The 22,061-nt window shown below is 38.3% G+C and overlaps 1 protein-coding gene across 1 annotated transcript in view; it reads left to right on the top strand.

Annotated features, from left to right (window-relative positions):
* The window catches only part of LOC134612263 (mucin-16-like), a gene marked incomplete at its 5' end in the record, with an annotated part of 81,272 nt that overhangs the window by 16,096 nt on the left and 43,115 nt on the right, over nt 1-22,061 (top strand). The window contains 22 exons of the mRNA XM_063456609.1: nt 209-301; nt 985-2,246; nt 2,350-2,384; nt 2,452-2,474; nt 2,557-3,695; nt 3,886-4,247; nt 4,339-4,391; nt 4,582-5,252; nt 5,335-5,420; nt 5,554-5,576; nt 6,013-6,980; nt 7,182-7,766; nt 7,866-7,938; nt 7,981-8,984; nt 9,031-9,056; nt 9,098-10,056; nt 10,636-10,791; nt 10,996-12,729; nt 13,851-13,955; nt 15,081-15,173; nt 16,316-20,962; nt 21,444-21,524. Of these exons, the coding sequence (XP_063312679.1) occupies nt 209-301; nt 985-2,246; nt 2,350-2,384; nt 2,452-2,474; nt 2,557-3,695; nt 3,886-4,247; nt 4,339-4,391; nt 4,582-5,252; nt 5,335-5,420; nt 5,554-5,576; nt 6,013-6,980; nt 7,182-7,766; nt 7,866-7,938; nt 7,981-8,984; nt 9,031-9,056; nt 9,098-10,056; nt 10,636-10,791; nt 10,996-12,729; nt 13,851-13,955; nt 15,081-15,173; nt 16,316-20,962; nt 21,444-21,524 (14,178 nt within the window). The remainder of the gene's footprint in view (nt 1-208; nt 302-984; nt 2,247-2,349; nt 2,385-2,451; nt 2,475-2,556; nt 3,696-3,885; nt 4,248-4,338; nt 4,392-4,581; nt 5,253-5,334; nt 5,421-5,553; nt 5,577-6,012; nt 6,981-7,181; nt 7,767-7,865; nt 7,939-7,980; nt 8,985-9,030; nt 9,057-9,097; nt 10,057-10,635; nt 10,792-10,995; nt 12,730-13,850; nt 13,956-15,080; nt 15,174-16,315; nt 20,963-21,443; nt 21,525-22,061) is intronic.

Raw genomic sequence — 22,061 nt, 5'->3', positions numbered from 1 at the left:
TAACGGGAGAATTGTTCGTAATTCAAAGTGAATTAAAAATTAATTTCAAATTAATATTCATAATAGTCGAATTGGAAAAATGTTTCCAGTTTGACTTTTTTGCCCTTAAATTTGAATTTGACATTTTTAATTCCCGACAATTCTCCCTTTATTAAATAGCTCTTAACAATGTTACTTATTTCCTAATGTGTCCAAATATTTGTTATAGCAATCGAGTCAATTATTCAGCCAGCTACAGCAAACACAAATAACCAGTCTCCAGTAAACACAACCACATCAGTGACTACACAGACCTCAACAGGTAAGTTAATATTACAAGTAATTTATAAACAGATTCACTGTATTTATTGATAGCAGGAATGCAAATTATATTAAGAAGAGAACAATTATCCCCTTAAGGACACATGCCGGAGATTCTCCGTCATGGTGACCTTTAGGCCTTTTAGTTCGGAGGCTGTGTCTTTAAGGGGATATTATCAGTACCGGAGATACAAAATTTTCTTCTGAAAATCTAGCACTGAGAAATGCAGCTTATGAATTGTGACATTTAAATATTGTGGTTAGTAGAAGCAATGTCTATTATACTATTATGCCATGTGTGTTAGGTTCATAGTTTGTTGCTGTTAGTAAGTCTATTGGTTTCATACATATTACTGCTATGTAGTCTTTGACAACAGAGTTTGACAAAGATAGGAGTTTTCACTAAAGCGAATTCAACGTGAATTCCAAATTTAAGGTTGGAGTAGTCCAAATGGAAGCATAGCTGACTTAGAAAAAGTTTCCCATTTAGCTATTTTGAACTGAAATTAGAAAATTACTTTGAATTCACTTTAGTTAATGAACAAACAGTTGCTTTAACAACCCCTGAACCAACAACTACACTACTTCAAACAACAACAGCTGAACCTACTACAACTACTGTACCAACAACAACTTCAGAAACCACAGTTGCTTCAACAACTGCAGCACCAACAACAACTCCAGAAACAACAGTTGCTTTAACAACTACTGAACCAACAACAGTGGCTTCAACAACTCCTGAACCAACTACACCGCTTCGAACAACAACAGCTGAACCTACTACAACTACGATACCAACAACTTCAGAAACAACAGTTGCTTCAAAAACTGCTGAACCAACAACAATAACTACAGAAACAACAATTGCTTCAACAACTGCAGCACTAACAACAACTCCAGAAACAACAGTTGCTTCAACAACTGCTGAACGAACAACAACTGAACAAACAACAGTTGCTTCAACAACTCCTGAACCAACAACTACACTGGTTCCAACAACAACAGCTGAACCTACTACAACAACTACAGAAACAACAATTGCTTCAACAACTCCAGCACCAACAACAACTTCAGAAACAACAGTTGCTTCAACAACTGATGAACCAACAACAACAACTCCAGAAACAACAATTGCTTCAACAACTCCAGCACCAACAACAACTTCAGAAACAACAGTTGTTTCAACAACTCCTGAACCAACAACAACTGAAACAACAACAATTGTTTCAACAACTGCTGAACCAACAACTACACTACTTCCAACAACAACAGCTGAACCTACTACAACAACTACAGAAACAACAATTGCTTCAACAACTCCAGCACCAACAACAACTTCAGAAACAACAGTTGTTTCAACAACTCCTGAACCAACAACAACTGAAACAACAACAATTGTTTCAACAACTGCTGAACCAACAACTACACTACTTCCAACAACAAAAGCTGAACCTACTTCAACTACTGTACCAACAACTGCTTCAGAAACAACAGTTGCATCAACAACTGCTGAACCAACAACAACAACTACAGAAACAACAATTGCTTCAACAACTGCAGCACAGACAACTCTAGAAACAACAGTTGCTTCAACAACTGCTGAACCATCAACAACTGAACAAACAACAGTTGCTTCAACAACTCCTGAACCAACAACTACCCTAGTTCCAACAACAACAGCTGAACCAACAACAACAACTACAAAAACAACAATTGCTTCAACAACTGCAGCACCAACAACTCCAGAAACAACAGTTGCTTCAACAACTGATGAACCAACAACAACAACTCCAGAAACAACAATTGCTTCAACAACTCCAGAAACAACAGTTGCTTCAACAACTGCAGAACCAACAACAACTGAACAAACAACAGTTGCTTCTACAACTCCTGAACCAACAACTACACTAGTTCCAACAACAACAGCTGAACCTACTACAACTACTGTACCAACAACAACTTCAGAAACAACAGTTGCTTCAACAACTGCAGCACCAACAACAACTCCAGAAACAACAGTTGCTTCAACAACTGTTGAACCAACAACAGTTGTTTCAACAACTCCTGAACCAACAACTACACTAGTTCCAACAACAACAGCTGAACCAACAACAACAACTACAGAAACAACAATTGCTTCAACAACTGCAGCACCAACAACTCCAGAAACAACAGTTGCTTCAACAAATGCTGAACCAACAACAACTGAACAAACAACAGTTGTTTCAACAACTCCTGAACCAACAACTACACTAGTTCCAACAACAACAGCTGAACCTACTACAACTACTGTACCAACAACTTCAGAAACAACAGTTGCTTCAACAACCGCAGCACGAGAAACAACAGTTGCTCCAACAACTGTTGCACCTTCAACAACTGAAACAACAACAATTGTTTCAACAACTGCTGAACCAACAACTACACTACTTCCAACAACAACAGCTGAACCTACTTCAACTACTGTACCAATGACAACTTCAGAAACAACAGTTGCTTCAACAACTGCAGCTACAATATCTCCAGAAACAAGAGTTGCTTCAACAATTGCTGAAACAACAACTGAAACAATAGCAATTGCTTCAACAACTGCTGAACCAACAACTACACTACTTCCAACAACAACAGCTAAACCTACTACAACTACTGTACCAAGAACAACTACAGAAACAACAATTGCTTCAACAACTGCAGCACCAACACCAACTCCAGAAACAACAGTTGCTTCAACAACTGCTGAACCAACAACAACCGAACAAACAGTTGCTTCAACAACTCCTGAACCAACAACTACACTAGTTCCAACAACAACAGCTGAACCTCCTACAACTATTGTACCAAAAACAACTCCAGAAACAACAGTTGCTTCAACAACTGCTGAACCAACAACAACTGAACAAACAACAGTTGTTTCAACAACTCCTGAACCAACAACTACACTAGTTCCAACAACAACAGCTGAACCTACTACAACTAATGAACTAACAACAAATTCAGAAACAACAGTTGCTTTAACAACAGCAGCACCAACAACAACAACTCCAGAATTAACAGTTGCTTCAACAACTGCTGAACCAACAACAACCGAAAAAACTGTTGCTTCAACAACTCCTGAACCAACAACTACACTAGCTCCAACAACAACAGCTGAACCTATTTCAACTACTGTACCAACAACAGCTTTAGAAACAACAGTTGCTTCAACAACTAAAGCACCAACAACAACTCCAGAAACAACAGTTGCTTCAACAACTGCTGAACCAATAACAACTGAACAAACAACCATTGCTTTAACAACTCCTGAACCATCAACTACACTACTTCCAACAACAACAGCTGAAACTACAACAATTGCTTCAACAACTGCAGCACCAACAATAACTCCAGAAACAACAGTTGCTTTAACAACTGCTGAACCAACAACAGTTGCTTCAACAACTCCTGAAACAGCTACACCACTTCCAACAACAACAGCTGAACCTACTACAACTACGATACCAACAACTTCAGAAACAACAGTTGCTTCAACAACTGCTGAACCAACAACAATAACTACAGAAACAACAATTGCTTCAACAACTGCAGCACCAAATACAACTCCAGAAACAGCAGTTGCTTCAACAACTGCTGAACGAACAACAACTGAACAAACAACAGTTGCTTCAACAACTCCTGAACCAACAACTACACTGGTTCCAACAACAACAGCTGAACCTATTACAACAACTACAGAAACACCAATTGCTTCAACAACTGCAGCACCACCAACAACTTCAGAAACAACAGTTGCTTCAAAAACTGATGAACCAACAACAACTCCAGAAACAACAATTGCTTCAACAACTCCAGAAACAACAGTTGCTTCAACAACTGCTAAACCAACAACAACTGAACAAACAACAGTTGCTTCAACAACTGCTGAACCAACAACAACTGAACAAACAACAGTTGTTTCAACAACTCCTGAACCAAAAACTACACTAGTTCCAACAACAACAGCTGAACATACTACAACTACTGTACCAACAACAACTTCAGAAACAACGGTTGCTTCAACAACTGCAGCACCAACAACAACTCCAGAAACAACAGTTGCTTCAACAACTGCTGAACCAAAAACAGTTGTTTCAACAACTCCTGAACCAACAACTACACTAGTTCCCACAACAACAGCTGAACCAACAACAACAACTAAAGAAACAACAATTGCTTCAACAACTGCAGCACCAACAACACCTCCAGAAACAACAGTTGCTTCAAAAACTGCTGAACCAACAACAGTTGCTTCAACAACTCCTGAACCAACAACTACACCACTTCCAACAACAACAGCTGAACCTACTACAACTACGATACCAACAACTTCAGAAACAACAGTTGCTTCAACAACTGGTGAACCAACAACAATAACTACAGAAACAACAATTGCTTCAACAACTGCAGCACCAACAACAACTCCAGAAACAACAGTTGCTTTAACAACTGCTGAACCAACAACAACTGAACAAACATCAGTTGCTTTAACAACTCCTGAACCAACAACTACACTAGTTCCAATAAGAACAGCTGAACCAACCAAAACAACTTCAGAAACAACAATTGCTTCAACAACTGCAGCACCAACAACAACTTCAGAAACAACATTTGCATCAACAACTGCTGAACCAACAACAACAACTACAGAAACAACAGTTGCTTCAACAACTGCAGCACCGACAACTCTAGAAACAACAGTTGCTTCAACAACTACTGAACCATCAACAACTGAACAAACAACAGTTGTTTCAACAACTCCTGAACCAACAACAACTGAACAAACAACAGTTGCTTTAACAACTCCTGAACCAACAACTACACTAGTTCCAACAACAACAGCTGAACCAACAACAAGAACCACAGAAACAACAATTGCTTCAACAACTGCAGCACCAACAACAACTTCAGAAACAACAGTTGCTTCAACAACTGCTGAACCAACAACAACAACAACAGAAACAACAATTGCTTCAACAACTGCAGCACCAATTACTCCAGAAACAACAGTTGCTTCAACAACTGCTGAACCAACAACAACTGAACAAACAACAGTTGTTTCAACAACTCCTGAACCAACAACTACAGTAGTTCCAACAACAACAGCTGAACCTACTAAAACTACTGTACCAACAACTGCTTCAGAAACAACAGTTGCATCAACAACTGCTGAACCGACAACAACAACTACAGAAACAACAATTGCTTCAACAACTGCAGCACGGACAACTCTAGAAACAACAGTTGCTTCAACAACTGCAGCACCAGAAACAACAGTTGCTTCAACAACTTTTGTACCTACAACAACTGAAACAACAACAATTGTTTCAACAACTGCTGAACCAACAACTACACTACTTCCAACAACAAAAGCTGAACCTACTTCAACTACTGTACCAACAACTGCTTCAGAAACAACAGTTGCATCAACAACTGCTGAACCAACAACAACAACTACAGAAACAACAATTGCTTCAACAACTGCAGCACAGACAACTCTAGAAACAACAGTTGCTTCAACAACTGCTGAACCATCAACAACTGAACAAACAACAGTCGTTTCAACAACTCCTGAACCAACAACTACACTAGTTCCAAAAACAACAGCTGAACCTACTACAACTACTGTACCAAAAACAACTTCAGAAACAACAGTTGCTTCAACAACTGCAGCACCAGAAACAACAGTTGCTTCAACAAATTTTGCTCCTACAACAACTGAAACAACAACTATTGTTTCAACAACTGCTGAACCAACAACTACACTACTTCCAACAACAACAGCTGAACCTACTTCAACTACTGTACCAACAACAGCTTCAGAAACAACAGTTGCATCAACAACTGCTGAACCAACAATGACTACAGAAACAACAATTGCTTCAACAACTGCAGCACCGACAACTCTAGAAACAACAGTTGCTTCAACAACTGCTGAACCAACAACAACTGAACAAACAACAGTTGTTTCAACAACTCCTGAACCAACAACTACACTAGTTCCAACAACAACAGCTGAACCTACTACAACTACTGTACCAACAACAACTTCAGAAACAACAGTTGCTTCAAGAACTGCAGCACCAACAACACCTCCAGAAACAACATTTGCTTCAACAACTGCTGAACCAACACCAGTTGCTTCAACAACTCCTGAACCAAAAACTACACCACTTCCAACAACAACAGCTGAACCTACTACAACTACGATACCAACAACTTCAGAAACAACAGTTGCTTCAACAACTGCTGAACCAACAACAATAACTACAGAAACAACAATTGCTTCAACAACTGCAGCACCAACAACAACTCCAGAAACAACAGTTGCTTCAACAACTGCTGAACCAACAACTCCTGAACCAACAACTACACAAGTTCCAACAACAACAGCTGAACCTACTACAACTACTGTACCAACAACTGCTTCAGAAACAACAGTTGCATCAACAACTGCTGAACCAACAACAACAACTACAGAAACAACAATTGCTTCAACAACTGCAGCACAGACAACTCTAGAAGCAACAGTTGCTTCAACAACTGCTGAACCATCAACAATTGAACAAACAACAGTCGTTTCAACAACTCCTGAACCCACAACTACACTAGTTCCAACAACAACAGCTGAACCTACTACAACTACTGTACCAAAAACAACTTCAGAAACAACAGTTGCTTCAACAACTGCAGCACCAGAAACAACAGTTGCTTCAACAAATTTTGCTCCTACAACAACTGAAACAACAACTATTGTTTCAACAACTGCTGAACCAACAACTACACTACTTCCAACAACAACAGCTGAACCTACTTCAACTACTGTACCAACAACAGCTTCAGAAACAACAGTTGCATCAACAACTGCTGATCCAACAATGACTACAGAAACAACAATTGCTTCAACAACTGCAGCACCGACAACTCTAGAAACAACAGTTGCTTCAACAACTGCTGAACCAACAACAACTGAACAAACAACAGTTGTTTCAACAACTCCTGAACCAACAACTACACTAGTTCCAACAACAACAGCTGAACCTACTACAACTACTGTACCAACAACAACTTCAGAAACAACAGTTGCTTCAAGAACTGCAGCACCAACAACACCTCCAGAAACAACATTTGCTTCAACAACTGCTGAACCAACAACAGTTGCTTCAACAACTCCTGAACCAACAACTACACCACTTCCAACAACAACAGCTGAACCTACTACAACTATGATACCAACAACTGATGAACCAACAACAATAGCTACAGAAACAACAATTGCTTCAACAACTGCAGCACCAACAACAACTCCAGAAACAACAGTTGCTTCAACAACTGCTGAACCAACAACTCCTGAACCAACAACTACACAAGTTCCAACAACAACAGCTGAACCTACTACAACTACTGTACCAACAACAACTTCAGAAACAACAGTTGCTTCAACAACTGCAGCACCAGAAACAACAGTTGCTTCAACAACTTTTGCACCTACAACAACTGAAACAACAACAATTGTTTCAACAACTGCTGAGCCAACAACTACACTACTTCCAACAACAACAGCTGAACCTACTTCAACTACTGTACCAACAACAGCTTCAGAAACAACAGTTGCTTCAACAACTGCAGCACCAACAAAAACTCCAGAAACAACAGTTGCTTCAACAACTGCTGAACCACCAACAACCGAACAAACAACCTTTGCTTCAACAACTCCTGAACCAACAACTACACTACTTCCAACAACAACAGCTGACACTACAACAATTGCTTCAACAACTGCTGAACCAAAAACTACACTACTTCCAACAACAGTTGAACCTACTACAACTACTGTACCAATGATAACTTCAGAAACAACAGTTGCTTCAACAACTGCAGCAACAAAAACTCCAGAAAAAACAGTTGCTTCAACAACTGCTGAACCAACAACTAGACTACTTCCAACAACAACAGCTGAACCTACTACAACTACTCTGCCAACAACAAGTACAGAAACGACAGTTACTTCAACAACTGCAGCACCAACAACAACTCCAGAAACAACAGTTGGTTCAACAACGGTTGCACCTACAACAGCTGAAACTACAACAATTGCTTTAACAACTGCAGAACCAATAACTTCACTACTTCCAACAACAGCTGAACCTTCTACAACTATTGTACCAACAACAACTCCAGAAACAACAGTTGCTTCAACAACTGCAGCACTAACAACAACTCCAGAAACAACAGTCACTTCAACAACTGCTGAACCAACAACAACTGAACAAACAGCAGTTGCTTTAACAACTCCAGAACCTACAACTATACTACTTCCAACAACAACAGCAGAAACTACAACTATTGCTTCAACAACTGCTGAACCAACAAGTACACTACTTCCAACAACAACAGCTGAACCTACTACAACTAATGAACTAACAACAAATTCAGAAACAACAGTTGCTTCAACAACTGCAGCAGCAACAACAACAACTCCAGAAACAGCAGTTGGCTCAACAACTACACTAGTTGCTTTGGCAACTGATGAAACAACAACTGAACAAACAACAGTTGCTTCAACAACTCCTGAACCAACAACTTCAACAACTGCAGCACCAACAACTACACTACTTCCAACAACAACAGCAGAACCTACAACAACTACTGTATCAACAACAACTTCAGAAACAACAGTTGTTTCAACAACTGCAGCACCAACAACAACTCCAGAAACGGCAGTTGCTTCAACAACTGCTGAACCAACAACAACTGAACAAAGAACAGTTGCTTCAACAACTCCTGAACCAACAACTACACTACTTCCAACAACAACAGCTGAACCAACTCTAACTCTTGTACCAACAACAACTTCAGAAACAACAGTTGGTTCAACAACTGTTGCACCTTCAACAGTTGAAATTACAACAATTGTTTCAACAACTGCTGAACCAACAACTACACTACTTTCAACAACAACAGCTGAACCTACTACAAGTACTGTACCAACAACAACTTCAGAAACAACAATTACTTCAACAACTGCAGCACCAACAACAACTCCAGAAACAACAGTTGCTTCAACAACTTTTGCACCTACTACAGTTGAAACAACGACAATTGCTTCAACAACTACACTACTTTCAACAACAGCTGAACCTACTACAACTACTGTACTAACAACAACTTCAGCAACAACAGTTGTTTCAACAACTTCAGCACCAACAACAAATCCAGAAACAACAGTGTCTTCAACAACATCTGCATCAACAACAACTCCTCTAGAAACAACAGTTGCTACAACAACTCTTGAAACAATGACTACACTAGCTCCATCAACAACTGCTGTACCAACAACAACTCCAGAAAAAACAGTTGCTTCAACATCTGTTACACCCACAACAGCTGAAACTACAACAATTGCTTCAACAACTGCTGAACCAACAACTACACTACTTCCAGCTGAACCTACTACAACTACTGTACCATCAACAACTTCAGAAACAACAGTTGCTTCAACAACTGCAGCACCAATAACAACTCCAGGAACAACAGTTGATTTGGCAACTGATGAAATAACAACTGAACAAACAACAGTTGCTTCAACAACTCCTGAATCAACAACTACACTAGCTTTAACAACAACGGCTGAATCTACTACAACTACTCCAACAACAAGTTCAGAAACAACAGTTACTTCAACAACTGCAGCACCATCAACAACTACACAAACAACAGTTGGTTCAACAACTGTTGCACTTTCAACAGCTGAGACTACAACAATTGCTTCAACAATTGCTGAACCAACAACTACACTACTTTTAACAACAACAGCTGAACCTACTACAACTACTGTACCAACAACAACTTCAGAAACAGCAGTTGCTTCAACAACTGCAGCACCAACAACAACTCCAGAAACAACAGTTGCTTCGACAACTGCTGAACAAGCAACAACTGAACAAACAACAGTTGCTTCAACAACTCCTGAACCAACAACCACACTAGTTGCAACAACAACAGCTGAACCTACTATAGCTACTGTACCAACAACAACTTCAGAAACAGCAGATGCTTTAACAACTACAGCACCAACAACTCCAGAAACAACAGTTGCTTCAACAACTGTTGCACCTACAACAGCTGAAACTACAACAATTGCCTTGACAACTGCTGAACCAACAACAACTGAACAACCAACAGTTGCTTCAACAACTCCTGAACCAACAACAACAGCTGAACCTACTACAACTAGTGTACCAACAACAACTTCAGAAACAACAGTTGCTTCAACAACTGCAGCACCAACAACAACTCCAGAAACAACAGTTGCTGTGACAACTGCTGAACCAACAACAACTGAACACACAACCGTTGCTTCAACAACTCCTGAACCAACAACTACACTAGTTCCAACAACAACAGCTGAACCTACGACAACTACTGTACCAACAACAACCCCAGAAACAACAGTTGGTTCAACAACTGTTGCACCTACAACAGCTGAAACTACAACAATTGCCTTGACAACTGCTGAACCAACAACAACTGAACAACCAACAGTTGCTTCAACAACTCCTGAACCAACAACAACAGCTGAACCTACTACAACTACTGTACCAACAACAACTTCAGAAACAACAGTTGCTTCAACAACTGCAGCACCGTCAACAACTCCAGAAACAACAGTTGCTGTGACAACTGCTGAACCAACAACAACTGAACAAACAACAGTTGTTTCAACAACTCCTGAACCAACAACTACACTAGTTCCAACAACAACAGCTGAACTTACTACAACTACTGTACCAACAACAACTCCAGAAACAACAGTTGGTTCAACAACTGTTGCACCTACAACAGTTGAAACAGCAAAGATTGCTTCAACAATGGCTGAATCAACAACTACACTACTTCCAACAACATCTGAACCTTTAACAACTATTGCATCAACAAAAACTCCAGAAACAACAGTTGCTTCAATAACATCTTCACCAACAACAACTCCTCTACAAACAACAGTTGCTACAACAATTCCTGAACCAACGACCACACTAGCTCCATCAACAACTGCTGCACTTACAACAACTCCAGAAACGACAGTTGCTTCAACAACTGCAGCACCAACAACAACTCCAGAGACAACAGTTGCTTCAACAACAGCTGCACCAACAAAAACTCCTCTGGAAACAGTTGCTACAACAATTCCTGGACTAATGACTACACTAGCTCCATCAACAGCTGCTGAACTTACAACAACTCCAGAAACAACAGTTGCCTCAACTACACTGCTTCCAACAACAACAGCTAGACCTACTACAACTATTGTACCAACAACAACTTCAGAAACAACATTTTCTTCAACAACTGCAGCACCAACAACTCCAAAAACTACAGTTGTTTCAACAACTGTTGAACCTTCAACAGCTGAAACAACAATTGTTTCAACAACTGCTGAACCAACAACTGAAACAACAACAATTGCTTCAACAACTGCTGAATCTAGTACATCTGCTGCATCAACAACAACTTTAGAAACAACAGTTGCTTCAACAACTGCAGCACCATCAACAACTCGAGAAACAACAGTTGCTTCGACAACAGCTGCACCAGCAACAACTCTTCTAGAAACAACAGTTGCTACAACTCCTGAACCAACGATTACTGTAACTCCATCAACAGCTGCTGCACTTACAACTCCAGAAACGTCAGTTGCTTCAACAACTACACTGCTTCCAACAACAACAGCTGGACCTAATACAACTACTGTACCAACAACAACTTCAGAAACAACATTTTCTTCAACAACTGCAGCACTAACAACAACTCCAGAAACAACAGTTGTTGAAACAACTGTTGAACCTTCAACAGCTGAACCAACAACTACACTATTTCCAACAACAACAGCTGAACCTAGTACATCTGCTGCATCAACAACAACTTTAGAAACAACAGTTCCTTCAACAACTGCAGCACCAGCAACAACTCCAGAAACAACAGTTGCTTCAACAACAGCTGCACCAGCAACAACTCTTCTAGAAACAACAGTTGCTACAACTCCTAAGCCAACGACTACAGTAGCTTCATTAACAACTGCTGCACTTACAACTCCAGAAACATTAGTTGCTTCAACAACTACACTGCCTCTAACAACAACAGCTGAACCCACTACAACTAGTGCATCAACAACAACTCCAGAAACAGTTGCTTCAAGAACTGTTGCACCTACAACAGCTGAAACAACATCTTCAACAAATGCTGTACCAACAACAACTCCATCAACAACAGTCGCTTCAACATCTGTTGCACCAACAACTATACTAGCTGAAACAACAACAGCTGCAACAACTACATTAGCTCTGTCAACAAAACCTTCACTAATAACTACTGCAGAAACAACCACTCTACCACTAGGTGAGACCATCATGTCTATAATTACATTTGTAAGTGAATTATTATTTTTATAATTGTAGGAAGCAATAAAATACTCCTTTTTAATGAAAGGGTGATGCAAGGTTTGATATTCTTGTCCTAGATCCCATCTCTGACAGCTTAGCAGAAATTCCATGTTATAATATATAGGAGCTGCAAAACTAAAGTAAAAACGAATTAGATAATCAAATGCTGCAGATTGAAATCTGCAGGATCCTGTACTTTATGGAAGTTGGAGATATTATTAACACTCCCCAGAAACACTCCACTAGACCTTTTTTTGTGCAATAATGAAGACTGTGCACATAATTGTCATTAGACAGCAACTATCTCTGTATGCGCTATGTTTCAAACTGACATGCTGCACATACAGACACCATAACAACTTCAGAACATTGAAGTGGTTGTAGTGCTTATATTAACCCTTTTAAACCGATTCTGGTCATCTACTTCTTTCCATTGGAAATGTTCATATCCTTTATACTTGTGCAGATTTATGGTTCTCAGGTTTAAGGGGGGCGGATTGTGGATGAACTTTGGCTCATGTGTACCCTTCAGGACTAATTCTTATTATCTTCAGCCAGACTTGACTAAACAGTAGCATATCAGGTTTATCAGTGCATTTTAATTAAATACCTGCTGAGTGAAATTATCTGTTTTAGAACTATATTGGAAATGCTGCTTTGTATAAATATATAGGTTTAGCAGTTTCAATGAAGCCATTTATGTTCACTTGCTTTCAGACGAATACTAATGGCACCATAACAACTTAATTTTCAGAGTATTCCTTTTAGACTCTTTCTTGAGATTTTTTCTGACAATAGCTAGTTTAATGTTCCAACACGAAAGGAAAACGCAACGAATTATTGATTTTATTTTTTCAACAAATTAGTTCTCTAAGTTTCTGATTATATAAAACCAAAAACAAATGAAACGTTTCTTAACTTGATAATATTAGAATTCCATATTTTGAGCAATGCCTAAAATGCCTTTGCCACCTGTTCTCACATGGTCAATGTTCAAAAGAGAAAAGTCAGTACAAATTAACAAACCATGTATTTCCTGCATGTATTCATTCTTTTTTTTTTATCAACAAACAATAGTAACAACTGGAATATTGACAAGTGCACCTTCAACAACAGTAGTACCAACTACTACTACCAAGACAACTGCATCACCTGTTACAGTATCTGAAACATCCACCACAAGTATGTTTGTTTTCTAATATATGACATTGTGTTTAATTGTTTTGCATTAAAGGGTTACTCCAAGTACCATGGCCACTTCAGTGGTTTGAAGTGCTTATGGTTGGATTGTATGTGCACCGTTTTGTTATGAAAGTGTTTAACCCCATTGCTGCTGACCCACCTCAGGCAACATCATTGGGGCATCATTAACCAGCCCATAACAATAGCTCCATTTCAATACACAGAGTGCCTTTTATTGTCCGGGAGCCCTCAGCTGACGCTCTCAAACAATGATTAACAGACTGCATCATTATCCGGCTTCTGTAACTCTACAGAAATCAGAAGCGTGCCAACTAGCACGGTAGGACCGTCCGCCTTTTGGGACTAAGTAAGAGGGCAAAGCATTGCAAAATGGTTTGCTCAGTTACTGAAGAATGATGGGCTACAGCGTGCTGTAGTGATTATCATGCTTGGAGTAACCGTTTCAATGTCTCAAAACAATAAGGATCATATTAACGGCTCATATATTCAATAAATTAGCAACATTTGTTTGCATAAGTAAAACATTGAGGATTATAAGGTATGAAACAATGCTCATAATTTTGGAAGAACAACTTAAAACAGCTTTTTATATAATAAAGCTTTAATAGATGTTGTGTTAACCTTGCATGTTTCTTGGTATTAAATGTAATTAGTATGACCTGCTGCAATAAGTACTGACTATGTATTATAGGCAGTGACTAAATTCTGTCTTGTGGAACTTAATTTGTGCTGAGTTCCAAGTATTCTTGCTCAAATATCAATGCACTATATATATAAAACCTACATATTGCTATGGAGTTTATTAATTACAGAAAACTGACAGAAATGAGCCATTCCATATGCTAATATTGCCATTACCATGTATATCAAGTTGTTGTGCCAATATAGTCCATTAATTAAACAGTGTTGCAGAATTTGTTGGCGCTTTATAAATATTAATAGTAAAAATAATATGAATCTGACTGTCGTACTTTGAATGCATCAATTCAGCACAGTCTATACAGGGTTTGAATTTCACATTTTTAATTCCCAACAATTCTCCCTTTATTAAATAGCTCTTAACAATGTTACTTATTTCCTGATGTGTCCAAATATTTGTTATAGCAATCGAGTCAATTATTCAGCCAGCTACAGCAAACCAAAATAACCAGTCTCCAGTAAACACAACCACATCAGCGACTACACAGACTTCAACAGGTAAGTTAATATTACAAGTCATTTATAAACAGATTCACTGTATTTATTGATAGCAGGAATGCAAATTATGTTAAGAAGAGAACAATTATGCCCTTAAGGACACATGACGGAGATTTTCCGTCATGCTGGCCTTTTACTTCTGAAGCTGTGTCCTTAAAGGGATGTTATCAGTACCGGAGATACATTTTCTTCTGAAAATCTAGCACTGAAAAATGCAGCTTATGAATTGTGACATTTAAATATTGTAAGTAGAAACAATGTCTATTATACTATTATGCTACGTGCGTTATGTTCATAGTTTGTTGCTGTTAGTAAGTCTACTGGTTTCTTACAGTGAGTTTGACACAGATAGGAGTTTTCACTAAAGCAAATTCAAAGTGAATTCCAAATTTAAGGAATCACGTTGAATTCACGTTAGTTAATAACTCCGATAGTGTTGTATTAAGTAACTACGTGGTTTAAATTTTTTTTATAAAATAAATAGATTTAAATGTTTTCTAGAAAGTTGCAAAATATTGTTTTAAACAGTGAAGTACATTTTTTTTGTAGTTTGTTTTTATTTTGGCTTCAGTTTTGTTAAAAAAAGAAGTGCATGGCTTTTGCAAGAGCAGTACATTGTAAGTTGTTTAGATAATTCTTATGTTCAAATAGCATTGAATTAGTTGGTATATACAATTATCTGTAGCAGTAGTTCTTAATAGCACTTTAATAGCAATTTTTTAAGATTTTTAATGAAATCCCTTTTACTAACCAAATCAAACCACATGTATATATACTACTGCTGAGACCTCCCACAATTATTTGTTTAGAATAATGAAAATTGGTCATAAGGCAGTCATATCAGGATAGTGCATTGTGTAAATGTCCAGAATTCTGTTACCATAATAGCTACAGGGCAGTACGTTTGGTTATACAAGATAAAATATGACAACTAGGAAGTGTTACACATAAACCATTCGGGAATCATTCAGTGACAATTATCTCTTAATTTAGTCTACCCATCCTATTTGTGTTAGGCAGAGAACTAGATTTAGACACCAAAAAATTACTAATAAATCATCATTTGGGGATAGAGAGAAAAATTCGGCCTTTTCACACACTCTGTTTCCACATACAAAACCTCTTTTCCTATATTATTAAAGAAGCGTCATCAGAGAGCGAAATTAATACACCGTCTACAACTTCACCATCGCCAACTACAACTGAAGCATCTATTACCATATCTTCAACATCTTTCCAACTGACAAAAGATACATCAGCTTCCACATCAGAAAGTATAACTTCATCAGCAACTTCATCAGCACATCTCTCAACAGCATCAGTGACAAGTGCCACTGTACCTGTTACAACTACAGCAGCAATGTCATCTAGTGTCTTAACAACTTTACCAAGTACAACTCAAATGACAACAACACTGCAAAGTACAGCATTGCCAGATACATCAGCTGCATCAAGTTCTACTGGAGAAGAAACAGTGTTGTCATCAACTACATCACTACTTTCAAGTGAACCTTCTGTAACTACAACGACAATTACAACACCAAGTACAACTGTGCCTGCCACAAGTACAGCAATAATGTCCCCTACATTTTCAAGTGCTTCACCAAGTTCAACAGCTCAAGTCACAACAGCAGATCAAAGTACAACTTTGCCAGTTACATCAACTGCCTCAAGTTCCACTGCAGAAGTTACAAAAGTGTCACCAGCTGCAACATCAGGACTTACAAGTGAATCTAGTGCAACTACAACAGAAATTACAACACCACCAACTAAAACTGTACCTGTCACAACTACAGCAATAGAACTATCTACAACTTTAACCTCCTCACCAAGTACTACGGCACAAGTCACAACAGCAGATCAAAGTACAACTATACCAGTTATATCAACTGAATCTAGTTCTACTGCAGAAGTCACAAAAGTGTCATCGGCTACAACATTAGCACTTACTAGTGAATCTAGTGTAACTACAACAGAAATTACAACACCACCAACAACAACAACTGTACCTGTCACAACTACAGCACTAGAACCATCTACAATTTTAACCTCCACACCAAGTACTACGGCTCAAGTCACAACAGCAGATCAAAGTACAACTTTGCCAGTTACATCGACTGCATCAAGTTCAACTGCAGAAGTCACAAAAGTGTCACCAGCTACAAGTGAATCAAGCGTAACTACAGTAGAATTTACATCACCATTAAGTACAACTGCTCCTTTCACAACTACAGCAATAATGTCATCTACAATTTTAACAACCTCACCAAGTACAACAGCTCAAGACACAACAGCAGATCAAAGTACAATGTCACCACTTACATCAGCTGCATCAAGTTCTAGTACAGAAGAAACAACAGTGTCACCAGCTACAACATCAGCACTTACAAGTGAATCTACTGTATCTACCTCAGAAATTACAACAACATTAAGCTCATCTGCTCCTGTCTCAACTACAGCAATAATGTCATCTACAATATTAAAATCCTCACCAAGTACAACAGCTCAAGACACAACAGTAGATCACAGTACAACTTTACTGGTTACATCAACTGAATCTAGTTCTACTGCAGAAGTCACAAAAGTGTCATCGGCTACAACATTAGCACTTACTAGTGAATCTAGTGTAACTACAACAGAAATTACAACACCACCAACAACAACTGTACATGTCACAACTACAGCACTAGAACCATCTACAATTTTAACCTCCACACCAAGTACTACGGCTCAAGTCACAACAGCAGATCAAAGTACAACTTTGCCAGTTACATCGACTGCATCAAGTTCAACTGCAGAACTCACAAAAGTGTCACCAGCTACAAGTGAATCGAGTGTAACTACAGTAGAATTTACAACACCACTAAGTACAACTGCTCCTTTCACAACTACAGCAATAATGTCATCTACAATTTTAACAACCTCACCAAGTACAACAGCTCAAGACACAACAGCAGATCAAAGTACAATGTCACCACTTACATCAGCTGCATCAAGTTCTAGTACAGAAGAAACAACAGTGTCACCAGCTACAACATCAGCGCTAACAAGTGAATCTACTGTATCTACCTCAGAAATTACAACAACATTAAGCTCAACTGCTCCTGTCACAACTACAGCAATAATGTCATCTACAATATTAAAATCCTCACCAAGTACAACAGCTCAAGACACAACAGCAGATCACAGTACAACTTTACTGGTTACATCAACTGCATCAAGTTCCACTGCAGAAGTCACAAAAGAGTCACCAGCTACAACATCAGCACTTACAAGTGAATCTATTGTAACTACAACAGAAATTAAAACACCACCAACTACAACTGTACCTGTCACAACTACAGCAATAGAACCATCTACAATTTTAACCTCCTCACCAAGTACAACAGCACAAGTCACAACAGCAGATAAAAGTACATCTTTGCCAATTGCATCAAGTTCAACTGCAGAAGTCACAAAAGTATCACCAACTACAACATCACCACTTACAAGTGAATCTAGTGTTACTACAACAGAAATTACAACAGCTATAACTGTACCTGTCAAAACTACAGCAATAGAACCATCTACAATTTTAACCTCCTCACCAAGTACAACAGCTCAAGTCACAACAGCAGATCAAAGTACGACTTTGCCAGATACATCAACTGCATCAAGTTCCACTGCAGAAATCACAAAAGTGTCACCAGCTACAAGTGAATCTAGTGTAGCTACAACAGAAATTACAACAGCTACAACTGCTTCTGTCACAACTACAGCGATAATGAAATCTACAATATTAATATCTTCACCAAGTACAACAGCTCAAGACACAACAGCAGATCACAGTACAACTTTGCCAGTTATATCGACTGCATCAAGATCAACTGCAGAAGTCACAAAAGTGTCACCAGCTACAAGTGAATCGAGTGTAACTACAGTAGAATTTACAACACCACTAAGTACAACTGCTCCTTTCACAACTACAGCAATAATGTCATCTACAATTTTAACAACCTCACCAAGTACAACAGCTCAAGACACAACAGCAGATCAAAGTACAATGTCACCACTTACATCAGCTGCATCAAGTTCTAGTACAGAAGAAACAACAGTGTCACCAGCTACAACATCAGCACTTACAAGTGAATCTACCGTATCTACCTCAGAAATTACAACAAAATTAAGCTCAACTGCTCCTGTCACAACTACAGCAATAATGTCATCTACAATATTAAAATCCTCACCAAGTACAACAGCTCAAGACACAACAGCAGATCACAGTACAACTTTACTGGTTACATCAACTGCATCAAGTTCCACTGCAGAAGTCACAAAAGAGTCACCAGCTACAACATCAGCACTTACAAGTGAATCTAGTGTAACTACAACAGAAATTACAACACCACCAACTACAACTGTGCCTGTCACAACTACAGCAATAGAACCATCTACAATTTTAACCTCCTCACCAAGTACAACAGCCCAAGTCACAACAGGAGATCAAAGTACAACTTTGCCAGTTACATCAACTGCATCAAGTTCAACTGCAGAAGTCACAAACGTATCACCAACTATAACATCACCACTTAAAAGTGAATCTAGTGTAACAACAACAGAAATTACAACAGCTAAAACTGTACCTGTCACAACTACAGCAATAGAACAATCTACAATTCTAACCTCCTCACCAAGTACAACAGCACAAGTCACAACAGCAGATCAAAGTACAACTTTGCCAGATACATCAACTGCATCAAGTTCCACTGCAGAAGTCACAAAAGTATCACCAGCTACAAGTGAATCTAGTGTTACTACAACAGAAATTACAACAGCTATAACTGTACCTGTCAAAACTACAGCAATAGAACCATCTACAATTTTAACCTCCTCACCAAGTACAACAGCCCAAGTCACAACAACAGATCAAAGTACAACACTGCCGGCTACATCAACTGAATCAAGTTCCACTGCAGAAGTAACAAAAGTGTTACCAGCTACAACATCGCCACTTACAAGTGAAGCTCAAACTACAACTGTACCTGTCACAACTACAGCGATATTGCCATCTACAATTTTAACAGCTTCAAGTGCAACTCAAATAACAACAACACAGAAAAGTATGACAGCAAGTACTTCCTCTGCATCAAGTTCCACTGAAGAATTAACAACAGTGTCATCAGCTTCTACATCACCACTTACAGGTGAAGTCACAGCATCACTGCAAAGTACAAGTTTATCAGTTACATCAGCTGCATCACGTACAAATGCAGAAGTAACAACAGGTTCATCTTTTACCACTTCATCAGTTACAAGTGATTCTGTTGGATCAACTTTAGCAGGTAAAACATCATCTAGTACAAATATGCCTATCAGCACTACAACACAGACACCATCTACACTTCTGGTATCAACTCCACCAAGTACAACTCTGTCAACCACACCAGCAGCAGAAATTATAACTGAGGCTTCCTCAACTATTGCAACAGCTTTAACCAAATTATTAACAACAAGTACTTTTGACAATATAGCATCAGTTACCACAGTCGAAACAGCAGTGACTAAAACTTCACCAGTGACTTTTATATCTACTGTAACTACACAATCTGCTACCGAACTACAAAGTACTACCGTGCCTGACACATCTACAGGAAAAATACCATCCACACTTCTCTTAACAACGTCATCACAAAATGTAACATTGCCAACAGAAACTGTTTCCTTGAAACCTGCTACTACTTTACAAACGACATATATGCCAACCACGTTACTGTCGTCCACCGCAACTGAATTAACTACAGCATCATCAAGTTAGTATATTCTCTTATGATTGGGTTTATGTGCTTGTGAAAGGAATTCGTTATGAAAACATATACACAAAGTGAAGCAGCTTATTGACGGAATGCTTTTAATAAAAATATACATTTTAGAAAAAAATAAATGTGAGATTTCTTTAAACACTGGCACTCATCTCTTCGTAGTCTTATCTAATAGTATGATAAATGATCTTATGGATTTTAAATTAATTATTTTATAATGTAGAGTTTTCCATGTTTACTATAGTGTTATCATCACTTGGAGTAATACAATAATTATGATTTTCTCTGAAAAGGCAGTGTATGCATTGAAAAGCCAGCAAGTACAGGCTATATACACCGGAACCACTACATTAAGCTGTAATAGTTCTGGTGAATATAGTGTCAATTTAAGTTAAATAAAATTAAGAACCTTTGTTTCAGGAGAGCAATTTCATTTTATATAATGCCATGACTACCTAAACATGTGTTACAGCTACAGAACCAGTTACGACAAATACACCCAATCAACCACCCGTAACCACAACCACCAAACTCACAACACCGAGCTCCACAGGTGAGTTTTTATTTGTTATCATAATTGGGTTGTGCAGTAATCAGTTATAGTTTTACTGGAGAGCTTTTCTGCAAACATCATGTAAGTACTCAGAATGCTCCTAAGGATATGAAAGAGAATTAACATTTTACAATATAAAAGAGTTTACATTAATTATTTACGGTAATGGTGGTCTCTATGGTATACAGTAAGAAAGGGTCTTGTTTTTAATTAGTTTTTTTTACTTAAGGGCTGACTTTTTTTTTGCAAACAGGTAAGTACTCAGAATGCTTCTAATGATATGAAAGAAAATTTACATTTTACAATATAAAAGAGTTTTCAATAATACTAGATAATAAGGGTTGCGAATGGTATACAGTCATGTGCAAAACATAATACATTGCGATGCTAATTTAATTATAACTGATAGTCAATCATTCCAGTCTTGCTGTTAAAGGTGCCTTTAGATTGAAAGAAATTCACTCTTTATTCATACTAAATATATGTCCAATTTGAGATTGATTTCAAATATACATTTGTTTTGTTTTATTGCTTATG

Source organism: Pelobates fuscus, chromosome 5, assembly GCF_036172605.1.
Source record: "Pelobates fuscus isolate aPelFus1 chromosome 5, aPelFus1.pri, whole genome shotgun sequence".
NCBI classification, from domain to species: Eukaryota; Metazoa; Chordata; class Amphibia; order Anura; family Pelobatidae; genus Pelobates; species Pelobates fuscus.
This window is presented reverse-complemented; position numbering and strand designations above follow the sequence as displayed.